This window comes from Teleopsis dalmanni, chromosome 2 (assembly GCF_002237135.1).
Source record: "Teleopsis dalmanni isolate 2A chromosome 2, ASM223713v2, whole genome shotgun sequence".
In the NCBI taxonomy this organism is placed as follows: domain Eukaryota; kingdom Metazoa; phylum Arthropoda; class Insecta; order Diptera; family Diopsidae; genus Teleopsis; species Teleopsis dalmanni.
The window spans coordinates 40706952-40729854 of NC_051847.1; the positions used below are offsets into that span (position 1 = coordinate 40706952).

General features: G+C 31.0%; 2 protein-coding genes across 2 annotated transcripts; one reads left to right on the forward strand and one right to left on the reverse strand.

Annotated features, from left to right (window-relative positions):
* Positions 1-3191: 3191 nt before the first annotated feature.
* On the forward strand, positions 3192-5050 carry LOC119685719 (probable 26S proteasome non-ATPase regulatory subunit 3). Its single transcript, XM_038100077.1, has 2 exons — positions 3192-3298; positions 3523-5050. Exon 2 carries the CDS (start codon positions 3532-3534, stop codon positions 4984-4986), a length of 1455 nt encoding a protein of 484 aa, XP_037956005.1. The 5' UTR covers positions 3192-3298; positions 3523-3531; the 3' UTR covers positions 4987-5050.
* Positions 5051-5981: 931 nt separating this feature from the next.
* Positions 5982-8554, reverse strand: LOC119685765. The gene is made up of 4 exons (XM_038100144.1): positions 8254-8554; positions 8140-8201; positions 7234-7277; positions 5982-7024 (listed from the first exon to the last, which is right to left on the reverse strand). Exon 4 carries the CDS (start codon positions 6990-6992, stop codon positions 6315-6317), a length of 678 nt encoding a protein of 225 aa, XP_037956072.1. The 5' UTR covers positions 6993-7024; positions 7234-7277; positions 8140-8201; positions 8254-8554; the 3' UTR covers positions 5982-6314.
* Between the last annotated feature and the right edge of the window lie 14349 nt (positions 8555-22903).

Sequence of the window (22903 nt, forward strand, 5' to 3'; positions counted from 1 at the left end):
TGTAATGTTTACATATTTCTTCACCACACGGTAGAATAATATGAGTGAGCGAGAGAGAGAGTGAAAGATTTTTATACCAATTGCCTTTACCTCCGCAGTAGCGTCTATTAGCAATGACAATTCCGATAGAGAAAGAGAGGGAGAGATAGAGAAAAAGATTCATATCCCAATTGCTTATTAACTCCGTAGTAGCATATTTTTGCAACAACACTTCTGATATCCCGGTTTACATTGTTTTTATATTATATGACGGAGAGATAGCGTCATTTAAAGTTTCAAAAATATTATCGATAGTAACTAGCTGGCTATTCGACAAATGTAAGTTTCTATCAGTACACCAGTACTCATCCACCGCCAAGGATATTTTGCTTAATATTATTTTATTGTTGCTTAATATTGTTGAAGTCATGAGTGTAAGGAAAAAACTGGATAGAATTGAAATATATTTTGCAGTTCTATTCTTGTATATATATTTCATATAAATTACTTTATATGAACATTTTTATGATAAAATTCAAGAGATCACATGATAAGAAGGTATCTCTGCATCACATGGTTTATGAACTTTAAAAGAGAAAGTTCTTGATAAAATTACTGGTATTCTCAACGTTTATCGGGAGAGAGGTGTTAGTTTTACAAGGATAATGAGCTCAGGCAGGATCTCAGGAACTTTTACAGGGTTATCTAATAGTATTTTATTATTTTAGTAATAGTATTTTATTTATTTTAGTCTACAAAAACAGAATGGGAGGAGATGAAATGATAAACTTTCAAGCCATATAGATAATAAGTGAATTGACAAGAAGACCGGAGTGTCTTCCACATAGTGAAGGGATCTTCTACGAATTATGATATTAATACTTTCAAGATCTTACATATTATATTAAAATGTATTATAATTAAAAAACTAAAATTGTACTGTATATTTTAATATATAGTTCATACTTATATAAATACCTAGCCCGATTCTGATTTTTCGGAAACACCCAGCAGTATGTAGAAGAATCAATATTTTGAATTATTTCTCTTATAAGTATCAGCGCTATATGCTAATACTTACTTCTTGAGATATCGAGTTTCAAAGTTTTAAACTTTTTATACTAAAAGCAATAACGAAAACTGCATACGCCATCTAACGCCGACTAGTATTTTGCATCTTTTTGTTCTTTGTGGTTGCCTTGTTATAATTATCAACTTTAAAGTACGTTACCTTTAAAATAAAACTATTTAATGGAATGGAAATTAGGTTATATAGTCTTATTTTCATTATATAAGTTACATATAGCTTAAAATTTCAACTCAAATCTGTCGTCAAATGGGTGTGCCTGGAAAATCGGAATAGTGCCAAGTTCTTTAAATATTCATATAATTCTTTAATATTTGCATGCATTCATTTAAAAATATTTATATACATTATATTAACAAATATTATTTAATATTTAAATTTATATACATACATGTGTCCCTTCACTCACACAAAACTCAGGTACTTGTAGTAAAAATATAAGAAAAATGTATCTGAAGCGTGCTGACCCAGGTTAAATCAAAAATGATTGCGTTTGAATTAAATTAAAAAATAAAAAATTCTCCAAAACGTTTTGCTTCTTTAATATTTTGTTCACGCTCAGCAGGAGATGCTAATTTATCATTGAATCAAAAATTTGACAGTCATAAAAATGAATTCATCCGAAATCAAGTTTTTTTATTTTTTTTAAGAAGCTACGATAATTAGAATTGGAAGCTGCGATTCTACAAAAACTCTTTTGTACGATTTTAAAAGTTCTTACATTTTTCGGACAGCTTTGGTTCAAGCACAGAGAAGTAAAAGAATATTTTATTAATTCTTCAGAAGTCATAAAGGTCACAACAAATCATTCAAAAAATCTTTTTGTACATTTTTATTCGTTGGTTTTTTTTTTTGGACGATTACCATTAAGGTTACAGTTGGATTGAATCTTGAAGGAAATGATTCAATTTTTTGGACTAAAATTTTTAAGTTTTATGTTATTTACTACTTTATTTTCGAATAACTTAAATGCAGATGTATCGTATATGTACATCTACATATCTACATACATAATATGTAGACATATGTATTTAAATTCCATTCTAAATATTGTTAATAAAATGACCCAGTTCATTAACCCACATTTTTGCAAGTCGCAACTGTTAAATGCTGGTATATAACTTTTAGTTTAGAGGGCAACACATATATCAATACGGTTCAAAAATTCTGATTTTTATTTTGTTTAAGATTGATTACTTTGGCTTATAATAAAAGTTAAGTTTGTTTTAAGTTTAAATTAAAGTTAAAAATGTATACTAATTAATCAAACATTGATATTAATATTAATAAAATATAAATATACCAAAAGATGGATCCGTTCAAAACATACATAAAGGATAGAGCCCTGAAATTATTTACGAAAACTTACAGACTTGCCAATACCGCGTTATCACATCTCAGAATGGTTAGAAGCTCCTCGGGTAGGTATGCAGATCTGAGTTCAATTATTGTTTAGTCTAATGAAGTGATAAACAATAACCCAGTCAAGGCGTAGAGAGGGGTTATGAAGAAACTTCGCTATTAATAGAAAGTAAAAGTGCACTGACTTAACTAGCCTCAACATAATAAATAATATAAATATAATATAATATTAATATAAAAGTTATATATTAAACTGTGTGTAGGAAGGCGGCTGCACGGTGTAAGTGACTAAGTTCTATTCCTAACGTATATGGGCTATTAAGGCGATAGTTTTCTTCAAAGACCACTGATGCAGTATCTAAAATAGTTGTATGAAATCATTTTTTTAAAAACTAAATTGTTGTCTTCAAAGACTTTCTCCATATTAATCTCTTATAGAAGGTAGGTAGTCTCTTTTCTGTTCATGCAAAAACTATAGGATGTCCATATACAATTTCCACGAACCTCATATAAAAAATGTGTTGATAAAAAAAGTATACAAACTGAGAAAAATAATATGTATTACATATATTATTGATGTAATACATTATTGAGATTATAATTAATAGGTGTTACAATCTTAGTCTAAAAAAATTATATATGTACTTATATTTATATTACTCGTGACTTTATTTTTTAATTCAGAAACCCTTTCATTACTTGTGAAAAATCCACTCATCCAGGCATACTTTGCTGAAACTTTTTAAAGTCACCCATGACGTTTAGCCTATTAACCCAACTAACTTAACAAGCTTCTGTTGCTTGGAAATTTTCACAACCTCAGTATTGTGTAGACGCTTCTAGAGTAATCCACCATAATCTAATTCTCAGGTAAGTTGTTTCAAATTTTGACCACATTAAACAGAACTTTCAAATTTTAAGCGTACTGCTTACATCCGTATAGCACGAAAAATTCTCATAAAACGTCAAATGTTCCAAAAAATTTGGACGTTGTAGAAAATTTTTTATATATGGAATTTAATGTCAATTTTTCGTTTGAAATGAAAAAAAAATTTGGAAAATCACATTTTCATTTGAGTATTTTGCAATTCTAGAGCTAAACAATGGAAACCGTCAAACCAGCACAAGTGGAAACACCTATAAAACCCATTGAAAACGAAAGTGAACCGATGGAAGTAGACAACAATGATTTTGATTCTGTAATTCGTGAACTAAAAGAACATGTTCAGTTGATTGAAAAGGGCGCTGAGACAAAAGAGACGCGCTTTGTTGTACGTGTCATTCGTTTATTACCGCGCACGCGTCGTTTGCTCAACTTGTCAATTTTGCGTCAAATCGCTACTTTAATTTATCCACCGGATGCTGAATTACAAGAAGTACTAGGTCTTATACCAACCACAGTTCCTGAAGTGTCCACCAAATTCAAGCGTACCATACCGCGTAGCCCAATACCACATATTGACGTCTATTATCATTTATTGCTGCTCATGAAGTTGATTGATGAACCGGATTTGGAGAAAGCGCTGATTTGTGGTACCATTTTAAATGATAAAATAATCAAAGATAATAGCCCAACTATGCAACTACTGGCTGCTCGCGCGTACTATTACTTTGCACGTGCATCAGAGTTGAATGATACTTTATCAGAGATACGCCCATTTTTGCTATTGCGTCTACGTACCGCTACATTGCATAAAAATCAGGAAGTGCAAGCTGTTCTCATCAATTGCTTATTGCATAATTATTTACATTACTCATTGTATGAACAGGCGGATAAGTTAATAAAGCAAACTATTTTTCCGGTGGCCGCTTCTAATAATCAATTGGCACGTTATCTCTTCTACAATGGGCGCATCAAGTTAACTAAGCTCGAATACACTGAAGGTCATAAGCAGCTGATTCGTGCTCAACGTAAGGCACCGCAAAGTACAGCACTTGGTTTTCGTCAAATTGTTCAGAAGTATATTATTGTTGTCGAACTGTTACTGGGCAGTATTCCTGAGCGTACTATCTACAATCAGCCGGGTATGAAGGAGGCCTTATTACCCTACTTAAAATTAACACAAACTGTACGTTTGGGTAATCTTAAAGGTTTTGGTGCTGTTATGGAAAAGTATGGGAACTATTTTCAAGATGATCACACCTATATGCTTATCTCCCGTTTACGTCAGAGCGTTATCAAAACTGCTTTGCGTCAAATTAGTATGGCTTATTCACGTATTTCTTTGGCTGATGTTGCTCAACGTCTACTGCTTGATAGTATTGAGGATGCTGAATTTATTGTTGCTAAGGCTATAAGTGATGGTGTCATTGAAGGTATAATTGATTGTGATGGTGCTTGTTTATGTAGTAAAGAGTCTCAAAATGTGTATAAGACACGAGAACCGCAAATTGCTTTTCATGAGCGTATTGCTTTCTGTTTAAATTTGCATAATGAAGCCGTTCGAGCATTGCGCTTTCCTAAGACTGAAAAGAAGAAGCAGAAAACTGCTGTGGAAAAGGCCATTCAAGAAGAACAAGAGCTCGAAGCCGCTGTTGAAGAATTTGAGGAATTTTAAATTTTAATATATCTTACATGTCTTTTTAAAATTAATTAATAATAAAATTACAATATGAACTTTATTTGCGATTTATTTAAGTAGAGAGGTGTATATTTTATTATTCGTAAATACTTTTTTGAAACTGCAAGTACCAAGGGTTGAACACGTACGCTGTCAAATTTACGATGAATTTCAATTAATTAAAAATAATAAAAATTTTTGTTGTTGCAATTCATTATAGTTAGTTAAAAAAAGCCACTCAATTGAAAACAACTGCCTATATTACGAATTTAGTTTCTTTCATCAAAACAGACCTTAAAAATCAAATCAAATGGAAAATTAATAAAGGGAAAAAAGACTCAAGTAGAAAAATTGATGTTTCTAAGACTAGTCTGAGAATAGTTGTTAGTGTACCTATTACGATTAGCTTAAGACTACACCATTTTATCAAAAAAAGTAAGGTCGGTTTTAGTATGTCCACGGAGTTTGGTGCACTCCTTTGTCTTTGTATGCATAAAATTCGATTAATCATAAAATAGTCCGTGATTAAGTGGACAATTTTGGAAAAATTTTTCGTATGGCATATAGACTCCTCTACAGAATCTCTTTTTAATTGAAACATTCTCTTCAAGTTTTTGATAAACTTGCAAATATGGAATGTCAGTTCTGGAGATCATATTGGATGGATAAAGAATGTGTAGTCCAGAATGTCAAATTTATCGTGACATGATATCTTATTATCTTAGAAGCACGTTATGGTTCTTGATATCTTTCCTCATAAATTTATATTTCATTCATGGAATTATTAATGCGTTACAGAATATAATCAATAATGGAAACGTACAGTATTCGCTTTACATATAGTAAAATGGAGTTTTGTCTGGAGAATCTATCAATATGAGTCTAATCTTATTGTATATAGAATATATCACATACATTATATTTTATAACACAATAATTTAGGTAACTGTTGATTTATTTTTATTGCTATTGTATTAAATAAGAAACGTAAATGATTTTAAATATTTAAAGCTATTAAATGCTTTCCGAACAATTATCTTAACAAATGTAAATTTTGTTGTTCTTCATCTACAAAGACTCTCCAAAAAATTTCGTTTAAAAACTACTCAAATTTTTGCAATTAAAAACGTTATGTAGATTATTGCAAATAAACGTCCTATTCATTGTTCAACATCTGCAAGAAAATTAATTTTCTTCCATAAGCCGATAACGGAATTTTATTTTTTGTTGATTCCACTAAAGCTTACACTTTTCCGTGTTATCGTATACCTCAGAAGCATTCCTTAAAATATGTCCAATCTTGTTTTGAGTCCATTGTTGGGTGATTATTCGCATATTCTACATCGCTTCTTTAATTTGGGTGTCTTAACAGGCTGATCTTCTTCACGTCGCGCCTCCTGATCGATTAGTTTCTTAAGAAATTCTGAATTTATGCTAATATTAGATGTTACACTAGATTTAGTAGGAGGTTTTACTTCTTTAGACTGTCCGGCATTGCTCTTACTTTCGTAAGTCTCGACGGCTGCCTTGTAGTCCCGCTTAGTATTAATATGATTCTTATCAGTATAAGATTTTTGACCTTTCTTTTCTGGATCATGTTGAGCAGAAACATATTGCTTCGGGAGGTCTTGTTTTTGGTTTATTGCTTCATAGTATTTTTGTGCAATCGAGCTTTGTGGAATGGGTTGTTTTAATTCCGGAGTACTTGATGACTTCTGTTTATGGCTGCGTGCTGTAGCTGTACTTGAATGTTTTTCATACGCAATATTCTTTTGAACATATTTATCGTCCATGCGAATATTGTGCACATAGGGCTGCTGACTAGCACAATTTTCGGTATTCAATTTGTGGTTATCATCACGACCATTTTTATTGTAAGTGTAATCAGGTTTGTTCTCTTTTAAGTCACGTTGCTCTGTAACAGCAGCTTTTGGAATATTTCGAGATCTTTTACTAAATGACCGTGAAACCATATTCACAAACATTGACAACCTGCGAGACATTTCACTTTTCTTAAACAAACAAACTGGATTACCTAAAAACATTTTTATAAACACTGGTAATTTTTTAACGAAAAATCTGAGAATTTAGGTTAAGTATAGAATTTTAATTATTCATTAAAATTCTATACTTACCTTACAAAATATTTTTATTTTCACATGACTAAAATATCATAAAATATGATATAAAATTTTTAAAATGTAAGTGCAAACTAAGATATTAATTATTTTAATTTATACAAACCTCAAAACTAATGTGATTTCCTCCAGATAAGCTAGTGAAAATTGCTAAACATTAAAGTAAATTATAATCGTTTGAATGTTATAGTCACAATTATATAATGATTAAGTTTGGTCGTGCCCACAAGACATGTTATGCAGAGAATCATATCACAGTTGCCAATTTCCTACTTAAATCCCTATTTGTTGATGGTTAAATTTAAAAGATATTTACTTTTGCATGGATGGTTCTGCAAATCTACAGAAAAATTAACATATTTACGTCCATCTCAAACTCTATCGAGCCCTATTGCAATAGAAGTAACATCAGTGAGGTCGAAAACAAACGTGGACTTAAAGCATTTCCAACAGATGCATGAAGGACGACGCCTCCAACGCGCAGCAGGAACTGCCCTAAGTCAATTAAGGTCATGGTGTAGCCATATATTAAACATATATATTCACACATAAACACATATGTTCCTAATTTGTGTCCAAACTGTAGCTTTATCCCCCCTGATGTTGCCCACCTATTCTCTTGTCTCTCTACGCAAACGAATCTTAGTCCAATTGAGCTTAGGATTCACCCACTTGAAGTGGCTAGGTTTCTGCGTATGGACCCGGGTTGATTTCAATTACATCCTCCCTTCTGAGCTTTCCCCCTACTCTTACCCCAAAACACCACCCATCCACATCGCAACCCATGTATTCGTTTTGTAATCCTAACACGTTATCTGTTTTTCAGACCTTAGAGGGCTACAACAACAACAACGACATTTATTACTAAGCCACACTGTTTTGACTATTATGATGTCTATGGAAAATCTTAGGACTCCGACCAAATTTTAATCTAAATTTCTCTCTCATAGTCAATTTTTAATTCACATTGACGTGACCATGACTATTTGTATAACATGGCTCGTATACAAACCTTAAAGCCAATATGATTCCGTCCAGATAAGTTAGTGAACAAAGATATGGCTAACCATATACCTAGAATATATTGGATATAGTGCATATATTGATATTTTAAATTTTCGCAAACCTCAGTTAAAATCTCGATTTGAATTTAACTTAGATGCTTTTGCTTCCTGAAGCCCGTAAAGTAAAGTCTATCGAATTATAAAGATTTGAGTATTCTTCTTTACACCCAGTTGAAAGGATCTTAAACTTCTGCAAATTATCAGACAGAATAGGAGTCCATATGATTAGTTCCAAAAAATATTTAAAAAATATTTTTAACAATAATTTTATTAGCCCAAAATCGCGTAATGTTAATCAACTTAAAATTTACAAGTTTTCCAGAACTTTTACCAGAATTGCAATAATGTAAACTTTGAATTTTAGAAATATATCAGGAATATAAAAAAATTTGAAATATAATTTTCCATATAGTTTACAAGTGTACTATGATTAACTCTAAAATAAAATTTATTTTTAATAGTTAAGTAAAGAATCGTTAATTAAAATAGGTATGATTCCAAAACAGTAAGTACCACTGACTATCAGAGATCAAAGAAGAAATTTGATTTAGTCTAAACAAAATAAGTAAGAAGAATTGCGTAGAATGGATGAAATTTTGAAAGCCCTCCTCGTACTACAACGGCATTAAATGTTAATTATATGGATTGATAAAGAAAAATAATTAAAATGAATGAAGAGATTTCTCCATACATCCCGCAAGTAATTTTTTTTTCTAAACAAAAAATTTAATTTCTCATTCAATTTAGAAGACTTGATTTTACATCCAGCAAGTACTACATCCAGTAGTAATTTCAACAATTTATTAGGCACATGTCATATGACGAATAATCGAGGAAGAATTCGTTGAAAGGTAAATCCATAATTTTATAAATCAATTTTAATAATCAAACAGTTGGAATCAAAAAAATAAGTACTGAGTCTTCTTTTAGTAAACCGTTACAGCTTACAAAATCTTTTTATTAATGTTCATCATCCAAGTCTCTGTTGAACTAATACATAGCACTCCAGAAGATTAGATATTATGGTGACTTCAACAGATTTTAGAAAACTTTTTTGAATTAGATCACTTTTCCATATTTGATTGCAACAAAGGTATCCAGTGGAATCCATTAATGCATCCGAAAGATTTCACATCTTCACATTACATGCAGGCGACGTTTGTCTACTCAGCCATAATATCAGAGACTTACAGAAAAATATGAAAGCACTTGGGTTAAATGCAGCAGTCGCCCGTCTAGAAATTATTCGCAACAATACAAAAGTAATGGATGGAGTATATTGCTCACCCTCTTCGCCATTTGTTAATATAAAAGTAGAAGTCACAACTAAAAGCGACGCTGACCAAGACATTGACTCCCAATGATATGACTCACACTCCTAATTAAATTTTACTCACACAAAACTTCGCATTTTCAACTCTAACGTAAAGTGTGTGCTAGTCTATGTTTACGAGACATCGAAAAGACCAATAGATAAATACCTACAAATACCTACATCAAATATTAAGAATATGGTGGCCCAACCGCATTACAAACACCAACCTATGGACCGTCACGAATCAATCGTCTGCTACTATTGAGATATGTAGACGCAAATGACGCTGGATAGGATACAATCTCCGCAGACCATGCCAAGCTCTGAGGTGGAATCCTCAAAGCAGCCGTCGACCTGGAGCGTCAGCTATAACTTGGTGGAGGAGAATTGAGGAAGCGCTAAGAGATGCTAATTATTCCTGGAATGATAACTCCCGAGAATCTCCCGAGTAACAGCATACGATACAAAAGGTTGGTAGAAGTGGATAAGAGAAGAAACTGATGTTATGATTAGCTGTTACAATTGATTTAATGTAGTTGCACGATTAGACCATCTCAAACTCGTACTCCAAAACCCTGATCGTTTGACCAGTTCTTAATATTCCAATTAAAGGTTTGTTTTAAGTTTTATATTAAATTTTTTAATTTTCCATTCTAATATTTAATAAAACTTAAAATTGTTTATTATATGTGATTTTTATTACAATGGCAGTGGTAATTGAGAGGTTCTTCACATTATTCACATTGAATATTTAGAATTTCATTAATATACATATCTAAACCTATAATAAATGATAATAAAATCACCAACTGATTTAACAAGAATTTTATTGTAGTCTCTGACACTTGCATGCAAGAAATTAATCTATAGATCAAATGAAATCCTTTAACAAGGCGACTCATGTGAAGTGTCATAAATCTCTTGATTTACTAGAGACTCGACTATTTTAGTTCCAAGTAGTAAAAGAACAAAGTGCAATAAAACGAAGTGTAATCGACTAAAGCATTTCTTAGAGGAAAATGAAGTCATAAACTGTTAATTTTTTTTTTTTTTATTCCTCGCTATCAAATTCTGAACTCTCAAAAGGATAATAAATATCTCAAGGCAGGCATGTGCAATCTGCCTTGTACAAATCGTAAAAGAAAACAAACAAAAAAAAATAATATGAAAATCTTGAAGTGCATCAAATTTCAAGCAATCATTGACAAATTTATGACTTAAGTGCATTCATTTTATATATTGAAACATGCAAAGAAATTTCTGAAAAATTTGGTTCATATTTCTGCCAAGTTCGAAAAGTATTTCATGTGTTCACATTTCGATTTCTTCACAAATTGACTTATTCTCCTTACTGAACTTCCACTTAAATCTACAGAAATAAAAACAAAAAAAACTGTTAAGTATTAAAATGCATGTATGTATGAAGGAGTGCATCCTGCAGATGTCCTTTCAGATTTGTTTACAAAACACTGACTGCACGATGTAGTGCTTGGATCGATGGTTCGATGGAGGTTCACTACGAAGAACAAAGTAATAGCAATGCGCTAAGTGCCACAATTTTTTGACGCTTTAGTCATTTTCAGTATCAATTTCGATTTTACTTTCAAAATAATTTTTAAGCGAAGTGGCTTCAATGCAGAGACTGCAATTTTATTCCTATTTTTGATATTGTTATTAGATATATAAAGAGCTTAAGTTTATCTACAAAAGTTGTGTTTTGGCTATTGATATAGTCTCATTTTCTGTCTGGCACTTTTACTGAATTTCTGTTCCCGCAGTATTTCAAGAAGTTCTCGTTCAGTTGAAAGCAATATGATTTCATAAAATCTTCAAGCGAAATATGTAATTTGCTCTAATTACAGTCCAAAAAATCGAGAATTTAAGTAAAAATTCAAGATGTGGTTTAGTATGTTTAAAATGGTTTAAAAACAAATTGAAAGTTTCATTTACATTTATATTATTAAAATGATTATTATGAAAAGGGATAGTACACTGGGACCTAAAAGATCAATTGCGCATATAACAACAATGTTAATATTACGCCAAGGCGTAATTATAGTATTTAAATCCTCCTGCTTTGGCAGCAGGTACAAGGATTTTGTAGGTGGCACATCCATGTACGAGAATCATGATGAATGAAACCAATATCACCCAATGACGTCGTATAGAACGACGTTTCCCAAATATGAGAAACCTGTCATAAATAATAGTGCTTTAAATAATGCATGAGTTAATAGACGAAAGAATTTCAACTTGTAAACAATTTAATACTATAATATTCACACCAATCATAATAATATAATATAACTATTACACTTTTCCTTAAGAAAATTATTTATAAACAAAAAATCTATTATATTTTAAATAAATTATTGGACTAACCTAATAGCTATTTCGAATCCTGTTAAATATTTATCATTTACAGTCTTTGCAAAATTTGAAATATTAATTAATTGAAATTAATATAAAAAATTAAATTAAAGTTAAATTAAAATCAAATTAATTAAATATTAATTACAATATGAGTAATTAATTTTTGTAGAGCAACTGTCACAATTTTGAATAAGTGTACATTGCCTTTGTGTGGTAATATGCACGTCCATGGTTCTAGTTTGAACATATTCAGTTCCTATCATTTACAGTGTTGAAGTCTTGAAGGACTAATAAACCTTGAAATATTTCAAAATAGTACTAATGATGTATATTTGACAATATTTGAATTTCTCTTTCAAAGTCTCATATCCTCGGACAACCAAAGTAGCTAAAAATTGCTTTCATAATCTTTACTCAATCTGCCCATTCTCGGGCAGTCGAAGTAGTTAAAAGTTACCTCCACAATTCTTACTCGTTCTACTGATTTTTTAATAGATGAAAGAATTTCAACTTGTAAATAATATAATATAGTATTCATATTCCATAAAGTCTCTTCGTGCCCTACTATCCTCGGACAACCAAAGTAGCTAAAAGTTGCTTTCATAATCTTTACTCAATCTGCCTATTCTCGGGCAGTCAAAGTAGTTAAAAGTTACCTCCACAATCCGTACTCGTTCTACTGATTCTACTGATTTTTTTCACAGCCTTTACCCATTTCGCCCATCCTGAAAGCAACTTCCATAATCTTTATCTTATTTTTCTAAAAGTGCATTGCACTATTGTTTATCTTTGTAAATTAAACAGTAGCAATTTCATTTAGTAAAAATCATTAATTTTGTGTTTTTAAAAACTCTACCCTGAAAGCATTCATCAAATATTAGCCCAAGATATGACTGCATTGTAAATATATTTTTACAATCTAAAGTGCAGATGTGGAATTGTGATTATAATACAAAACTAAGCACTTCCATAACTTAACAAACCTAATCCGAAGTTAGGGTTTCTACAGAAAATAGGTCGACGTGCAGTGCAGTAGCTGCTCCATCCGTGTTATATGCAAATTGCACTCGAACAATAAAAAACAGTAACAATTTCTGGTAAAACCGTAAAACCGTAGAACGCTGAGGAATCTTTATGGTTGAATGTTTATGCTTGTTTTTAATTAAAACAAAACAGACTCCAAATCTATAGACGGGAAGACTGACAGGCATACGGACAGAGGCAAAAAATAAACAATTAAAATAAAAAATTAAATAAATATTTGAGAGAAGAATACAAAAAAAAAAAAATAAAATGTGACTTATATATTGGAAAAACAGCGGAAAACAAAAGAAAACTGAAGTAACAATTGTCATGAAATATAAAATTCTTTTCTTCTCCCTGCCGCTGTTACTCTGTCGCAGTTCTATATAAAAACCACACGATTTTATTGAAATTTCTTTTCTCTTCACATAAACGGTTAGACGCTAATAGCTACCTTAAATGGCATTGCATCCGCGCCGTATGCACGTCAGCCGCACTGAGGGAAAAGGGAGCAAATACACCACATATGCGTGACAATTAATACAGAACACGGTATCAGCACAGAAACAAGAGACCCACGAAACCTGGAACATGCACTGTGGAGGTTGCGATGCAAGGTGTAGCCGTTTGTGGTTTTCGGCCGTGGTTCTTCACCACTGCTGGCAACTTAAGAAATTCAAAATCTAATGCAACAAATGCTGCATTTATTTTTCTTCTTTTTCCGCTTTTATTTGCTTTTCAATTTGAATTTGTTTTCTGTTATTGTTTTTATTTTAATTTTTTCTTATTGTTGACTATTGTGGGTCTCTAAGTATTATTCTGTACTTTGGCATGTACGGCAAGGCAGCTAGAGACAAGCAGACAAACAATTGCAACTACGAAATACTTTGAATGACGTGACATACATGACATATAATCAGACTGCAAGCAAAAAAAAATAGACAAAAAAAAAACAAATAGGAAGTAGCTTTTCTAAAGTTCGGTTATATTGGTTCCTAAAATGCGCTAAAGGGTTAAAAAGTCATACAATATATGCATAGGGCTGAAGAGCTCATGCCTTTTACGCCATTCCAGAAAATTGCTACATAAAAGAGGTGGAAGATCATTCTTCCTAAAATATTTGGAAAGCATTTCTTTTAAGATATGCACTACAGGTACTAAATACATCCATAAATTTATTTGTGCTAAAAGATACTAAAGCTGGTCAAAAATGGAAAGTTTAAAAATATTGGTTTCAAAAGTAATATTTGTTCTACAGTGTAAGATTTCAATCCAATAAAATCTTTTTTATCCCAACACGTATAAGAGGTGGAAGATTATTCTTCTTAAAATATTTTGAAACCATTTTTTTTTAATACTCACCATAAGTACTAAAATATCCATAAATTCATTTGTGCTAAAAGATACTAAAGCTGCTCAAAGATGGAAAGTAGTTTTTGTCCTATCGTGTATAAATTTAACCCACTAAAACCATGTCATACGACCAATAATAACACAAAATTCATCCCAAAAGTAATTTTTGTTCCACCATGCAAGATTTTAACATTGTCTTACGACTAATAATAATAAAAAATTGATCCCAAAAGTAATTTTTGTGCCACCTTGCAAGATTTTAACCTTTTCTTACGACTAATAATAATAAAAATTTAGTCCCAAAAGAAATTTTTGTTCCACCAAGATTTTAACGCACTAAAATCTCGTCTTAAGAATAATGATCATACCAGCCAGATACTTATGTTCTTTTCGATTGGTAGATCTAGGATAACTTTTTAAATCGAGATTCTGTTTTATTGCAATTTTCATTTCGATTGGTGAATCTCGAGTGAAATGTAGAACACTTGATATTAATTTATAACACTCTAGATATTTTACCAGAGTTGCAAGATTACACTAAAACTAACAGCTCTTTTGTATGTCTGGACAAATAATGTGTGATTTGATTTGATATATGTATTCATGAAAAATAAAACGTCTACAAAAACTATTATAAAAATTTTAGATTATTCTAAAAAAGTTCAGTTGGGCAACTAAAATTGACAGATCGAGCGTAGATATAGATTGAATCTCAATTAATCAATCGAGAACGCCATTAGTTAAAATTAATTAGAGGGATTTCCTTTTAGATAAATAATTTACAAAAAATTGTCTTTATATTAAGCATTCATGACCCATTAGGACCGATTCATATTGCGGAAGGGAGCTGTATAAGAAGCTGAAAATACACACCGCTACAAACTATAGATATTAATATTAGTATCTATAGCATATAATGCTCATAAGTATAAAGTAGTATTTAATTTTTTATTAATTGTAAATAAATGTTTTAAAAATAATTTTCCCTAAAGCATTTTAAACATGATAATATGGCTTTAGGGTTTTCACACCCGGTTCTTAATGTATTAAATTTTTTTATTTATTTTAATAAAACGTATATACTTAATATAAGATAGAACTAAATATAAGAAAAACCAAATAATTATATATTTAAAAAAAAATTCAAGAAATCTAATGACAATATAATAATAAACTCTAACAGAGAAATACATTTTTTTTTAAATAAAAAGTAACGAGTAAAATAAATATTTAGCTGAGTAAATATTTGTGACATGCAATGTAAACGGTTCAATGCAGTGGGTTGGTTGGAATAATGCAGTCATGGATGTCAGCTTCACTTACTTAAATGACAGTTTAAGTACACAAGAAAGTATAGCATGGCATGCAAATTTTCCATACCATATATAGATATTAAAATATGTGTTTTATGTAACCAAAAAATTAACTCCTTCAAATAAACGTGAATAATGTATGCCATGCAAGGATCAGAGGACATGACAGAAAAATAAGGTTACAAACTTTTTTATTATTTTCCCACCGTTTTTCACCTGCATTCAGTACAATGTTCTTTAATATTTAAATTAATTCATGGACTTTTAAAACTTTAGTCCAAGTAGGGTGTTAAAAACGTGGAGATAAATATGTTTTATAAATATATATATAATTATTGTGTATAAGACACATTTTTGGAGAAAAAGCTTAATTATCGTTTATTTATCACATTTTTCATTATTTTTATTATTACAAATAAAGAATCTAACTTGTCTAATTTTGTTGGATTAAGATGCACTTCTGTTAGAAAAAAAGGTTTCTTAACCTGCTTTCCATTCTGAGGGGAATATTAATTTATAGGACTTACTGAGTAATTCAAAATATATATATAATATATTGGTATAAGAACAAAAGTAGATTAATCTAAATTTAAGTATTTAAGTATAGAATATTTGTTTAATATATATATATATATATAATGGTATAAAAATATGAGCAGATAAGCTCAAATTTAATTTCATATTTCGTACAGATATATATTAACAGATCAGTTCAATTTTTGTTGTATAAAAATTTAGGATGTTTGTCTTTTTGCTATAAGCAAAGGTTTCTCCATAACTTTCCCATAATTATTTACTCTGTAGGTGTTCTTATATAGCCTTAATAATGGATAAAACCGTACAACACTAACCTAGTATGTTACAATCTATAGTTGATATGTGTTTATGCTGATTAGTGGTAGTCCAAGCCTTTTAAAATACTACAGGGTTTTGCTCTGCAAAATATATAAATTCCTTTAACTCCTAGTAGAAGCATAGGCCCGCAAACACGTTAAACCATTGAGTTAATATGTGAGTCAGCTTTAATAACATGTTTCTTAATTACACATTCTTTAGTTGAAGTACTAAATAAATTCAATACAAATATTTACAACAAAAAAAAACATTTTATTATACAAAATACATCGATTTCTATTATTTTAACAGACCCATGTATATGCTTATCGAATTACTAGTACAAACCTGCACTGATGACTAGCATAAAAAGCAATAAAAATAAAATTACATAGTTAATTCAAGGTACACACATGTCAATAGATTAAATAAAAGTTCAGAAATTGATAAGATTTGCATAAATTTTAGAAATTCTATATTTCAATAAGAAAAACTTGGCCCAGCACTGAGCCTAACCCAACTCAGCAATGCAACATATACTACGGATGAATGAAGAACGGCAATGCGCCAATATTGCAATGTGTGTGCCACGTAATTATGCCACAGCATGGAATAAGAAATTGTAAACTGTGATTCAATCATTCTACGAAAAAAATCCCTTTCAAATGTTAGGATAACTCCTAAGCATACCCAGCGAAGGCATGCGATGAGCTGCATCCAACACCTACGTTTTCGATATAATAACTTCGCTATAAAGACTATGTAGTGACAAATTCGTAAGTGTAGAGAAAAATTTTTACTAAACGCAAAAAATCACTTTCCTTAAGAGCCCCTCAGCCTGCTGCCCGCGCACGGGTGAGTATATTGCCATGATAAATATCACAGTAGAATTCGCACAAATAACAAACTCTTTCCACATACTTAACTATAACTATCTTACCATATAGAAATAAGTCGTTGTTTGTTGTTGTTATTGTTGTTGCTGTTGCATTTGATTTTGTTGTTATTGTTGCAACTATTAGCACGCATACGAATTGAAATTTCAGTTGATGCTGTCGGTCGTTCTTATAAAATTGCTATGGATTATTACTTTTATTGCTGTGTTACCGGTGTTGTTGTTGTTGCTGTTGTTGCTGTTGTTGTTGCTGTTGCTGCTGTTGTTGGCAACGTGTACGAGTACATAAGTAAATTTGTTCGCCTGCCTATATTAGCCTACTGCCAGTACTCCTCCTCTCTGGTACTATGGTGTAGCACATAATTTCTAGCGCACAGTTGTTGGTCTGCGTGGTCGATTATTGGCCTCTATGAATCGCTTCAGTACTTGAGACTATTTCAAATCATGATCGTTTCGTGACAAATTCCAGTGTCTATTTTAAGTTATTTTTATCTATTATCGTCTTAAGTCACAGCGGTTGTTGTAGCTTAACTTCAATGGTGATATTTTTGTTATTGTGGTTGTTATCCAGGAAGTAGTCCAACTCAGGAATATGTGGTGTAAGAATTTCACTGTGGGTAGGTTAAGTAACAGTGACCGTTGCTTTTTAATAAGGGTAATGCGATTTTATGAGACTGCACTTATACAGAGGAAAACTTAAGTACTGATTGACGTAAGCCTTTAAGTAATGAAAGACAAGTTTGCAGAATTGCAAATAATTCTTCAATGATAGGTAGAATTAAAAGCAGGCAATTCACCTTCATAGTAAATGACTATTTCTGTATATATTTGGTATATATGTCTATATACGGAAATATGTTTATAGATACTATTGACTATTCTGTATATATATTTTTGATATACATATAGACATAGGAATGTTAACAGATCATTCAAATTTTAGTAAAACATTTTCTTAAATTTATAATTGCACAACAATAAACAAAAAGTAGGAACTTGAATAGGTCAGTCTAATTAAAAGTATTTCTTATAGATATATAAATGTTAACAGATCATTCCAAAGAAACACCTTTTCTTAAATTAATAATTACTAAACAATAAAAGAAAGGTAAGAATATAAATAGATCAATCCATTATAATGTATTTCTTTTGGATATATAAATGTAACGTGTCAGTTCAATTTTTGATATATATATCCTATTTTTGAATATGTAATTCAGCGCTTCCCACCCTTCTCTGACCTAGGACCAATATAATATTATTGTTTTTAATAAGAACCATAAAGTTTAAAAATAATTTTAATATTAAAATGCTTTAGGCATCTATAGTATAATGTATAATGAATTGTATAAGTGAATAAATACAATATATGGGCTATAAAATAGGTACAAATTGGACACTTTTTGTAACTATTTTATAATAAGTAAGCTCTCAGAGGACAAACTACAAGCTATGTATCCATACCTGTTAAGTTTGATTCACGAACCATTTTTAATCATCTCGCGGACCATATGTTGGGAACTATTGATCTAATTACTCAATAATTAAATGAAACTAATAATAAGAAATTCTGTTCTTCTCTAGATAAGTCTCTAAGATTTTTAGCTATTGTACTGTTGAGAGTTCCTACAAAGGAATATTGTCTACTGAGATTGTAATAGATTCGGTCTCTTCAATTAGCTCTTCGATCGAACTTTTCTCTGGAAAATTCGTAGTGCTGTTTTATCATTGTGTGATAAATATATAAATATTATTCTTAAATGACTATTTAACTCATCTTTTATCTAAACTCATTATTTCACATCATATTACTTTAGTGATTATTACGAGTTAACAGTCAACTTTTTAATATTGGTTGTATACAGATGTTGTGTAAACAGTCTTTGACGTAGGTTGGGTTAAAGGTTAAAAATATTACGGTGATCTTGGAATCTGTTTATTTAAGAAGCGATTCTTTCGTTCATTAAAATTGTTTGTATAGATCGACATTTTTTGGAGTTCAATTCTCGATGACGGGATATTTCTATACATAGTTTTTGACCAATTTGGATAACGTTATTGCATTGGTCCTTAAGAACTGCTTAGGCCTATAAGCCTATTGTCTTGGCCAATATAACACGAAGAAATTGAAAACATTTCGGAACTTAGTAAAGGTTATGATGGTCTTTAAGAGTAGATTTTGTAGCTGCCTAAGATCTTCAGAATATAAGTTCATAATATTCATAGTATTGAAATCGATTTTTCATTCAGATTTTCCATGGAAGTAGTTTTCAAGTACACAATATCTGACTTAGTTAGGTTTACATTATTAAAGTGATATTCGGATATAGTAACTGATTGTGTTGTTTAATATAACTCGAAAGTTTTTTAAAGCTTTCTTTAAACTTATAATGTTTTCAAATTGATGTCGAGTAAAGTATGAAGATTTTCAAAAAAGGAAATTCTTTAAAAAAATGAACAAGTTATAGTATGGGTGTCGACTTTTGAGTTAGGTTTCCGATACGAGAACTTAAGTGTTTAAATTGTGTTTCTTTATAGTACCAATATCATTATATCGATTTAAAACAATTTATGGCAGAATTTAGTGTCGCCCAGCGTAATTAATTGCATTATTTAATTATATGATTCAAGTATTAACTATTCAGTTAACTATCGTTAGTGTATAGTGATTCTTTGGACTTAAGTTCATAAATGAAATTTTATTTTCCATATGCAAATTAATTTTATAAAAATTTTATGTGTCACTTGTTTATTTTTATCTGCAATAATCGGTAAATACTTCATCTATGAATTTATAGCCAGAACATATAAAATTGGATTATAATTTATTTTTAAAGAAGAGGAGAGCAAAACAAATTAATGATCTATTAGAGTCGGTGACTCCATTAGCTGAACTAAACATAAACATGAAACTGTCAAGCGTCACTAAGTTAAACAACAACAACAACAAAAACAGCTATAAGCTATGAATAAACTCATAGTTTACCAACGTCTGTGGTAATATGCCGAATAAGCATAATAAATACATCACAAGTCGGTCAATAAGAGTCTGAGACGAGCTTAGACAAACTAAAATTACAGATTGCGCGCATATTGAGCAGAATTAGTGCACGTAAATGTCTGCGCTGTGTTGATCCAGCCAAGAAACCGTTGGTTCTTAAGCGGTAAATATATAAGCTGGGTACGTGGAGGCAACGTGTGCTAATATATTTTAAATTGAGCCACATTACGGCTGACTACGGCTGACTACGGCAACGAGTGAAATGATCCTGCGCACCACACAGTTGGACGTCCATCAGTGCGCAAACGATGCTGTGTGCAAATAAGCCAATGCCTCTCAGTATCCATTGCGCTCTGCACGATGCGCATCACACTTAAGTCGATAATAATTAACTCAAGCTGCCGGTAGTGAAATAATGTATCGGTTCAGTTGAGATACGCCGATTTGCTGCTGTGCCTTAAAAAAGCAATCGATGATGATGATTTCTGCTTGTAGTTTATAGTACCTCGTGATATTCTGCATATAAATTTTATTCGTTCTATTATTTTGTGCTATTTTATGCAATTTTGTGGAATTTTTAGTTTCAATCAAATCACTTGCAAAAGCAACAAAATATGATAAATTGTCGGTGTCACCTAGTGCCTTGTCAGAAAAATTTGTCTCTACAACCATTAGTCATTAAGAAATCATATATACATTTGTTCGGATACATCATTGTAAATGATTTATATTATGTTGCCTTAATAAGTTTGCCTATATTTGTGCTTTATTCAGTCACTTTTTGATATAATGCAACATGTGTACCAATATGTCATACGTTATGTATGGCATAATCGCTGTTATCAGTAATGGTGGCATAGCCATGAATGCAGTCAATTCTATATGAATTCATGGCTCCAACTATTTGAATTGTGGACTGCTGTACAACACGTTTGTTGAGGTATCATCTGTACCACATTTTAGTGTCCAACTTATATTATTGACTTAATCACTTGTACTTAAGAACAAAAATCTTAGGTGCTTTTCATTTCAAATAAAATGGATTGACATTAAAACTTTACTGTGTTACGAAAATATGATGGAACTATTTTTCTAGCAATATATATATGTCGAAGTGCTGACTTATTAATACAAAAAAAATTTAAAATAAAAACTAAATTATAATAATAATATAGATCTTACTATATCACTTTTTTAACTGTCAAAAAGCTGCGTCTAATATTGCCCGATGGTTGAATAAAATATACCACTGTAGGACGACACTGCAGTATGAGTGGTCGGATCGTCATATATGTTAGAAATATGCAATGTGCTTTGGAATAACATTTGATCTTAAATTTGTTAATAGAGTAATTTCGATAGAGTAATATAGAGTAGAGCAGCTCAGCAATAGAAAGTAATATGTAGTTTTATACATGATTTGAATAACTTTATTAATGGTTGCAAAATTTGTATATCTTATAAAAAAAGATTTGTAGAGAAAATAAAGTGAGTTTCTTTTATTTTCAAAAATATTTATTGGAGAGGTTTCCAACAGTAGTAAATTGTAACAACAAACTTTTTATTAATTTTTAATTAATAGAATTTTTGGCTGACCATACAGCTGTATTGAAAAACCCCATTACGTATCAGTGGTCTGACCAATAATTCGTATAAATAATTATTCCAGAACAATTTTTTGAGACTGCAAGTACCAAGGGTTGAACTTGTTATTTACAAATTATTATTTACCTCTCTATTAAATAAAATAATTTCTATTAAATAAAAATTCACTACCATCATGAACTCAATAGAAAGTAAATATATATTTTTCAATTTATAAATTATTCCACCGATACGATCTTCATTTCTTCATTCATAGCAAATCTCTGTCTTTTTATGAGTCTTTTAAATTTTGGAAAAATAAATAAAGTCGATAGAGAGCAAGTCCGGTGAATACCAGATAACGGCATTATTCGGTATTCCGGTATGTGGCAGAATAACGGCATTATTTTTAGTCAAGACATTACGCGCAAGCAACAAAGTGAGCAGATGTATTATATTAATGAAACAGTGATCTTTCAACAAATCTTGACATTTCTTTGTATGCGGCATACTTCTTCTTACGGAAAAGGTAATAAAACACTGTAAAGTAGGTTCTATATTACTTTTTTTAGACGCAACATGACTCAGAGACATACTTTAAGCCCAGAAAGGGACACAATAGACCCAACGGTCGCAGTGCCACATCCCCTAACAATAATATTCCTTCAAAATAACTTCAAGATAATATATGTTATAGTGTGTATGACCTTCCGGCAAGAATTCACGGTGAACCACTGCACTGTAATTGAAGAAATTCACTTACTGCAAATTTCTCATATTCACCGGAATTAATGTACTGTCTTGCGATATATACTCCTCTGTTCGCAAAATCATATACCCATGTTTCCATTCATCATTGAAGACCCATTTTAGCAAATTTGGATACTCATTCAGTTCCATGCGATAGTTCTTTTATTAAGTAATTACGGAAATAACCTTGCTGGCACACGTTTTATACCAAAGATATTTCCAAAAATTTCATAGCATGTGCCAACCGATATATCAACATTCTCAGCAACAT

Excerpts from the sequence above, each read along its gene's own strand:
- LOC119685719 (XM_038100077.1), top strand. The coding sequence starts at position 3,532 with ATGGAAACCGTCAAACCAGCACAAGTGGAAACACCTATAAAACCCATT.
- LOC119685765 (XM_038100144.1), bottom strand. The coding sequence starts at position 6,992 with ATGTCTCGCAGGTTGTCAATGTTTGTGAATATGGTTTCACGGTCATTT.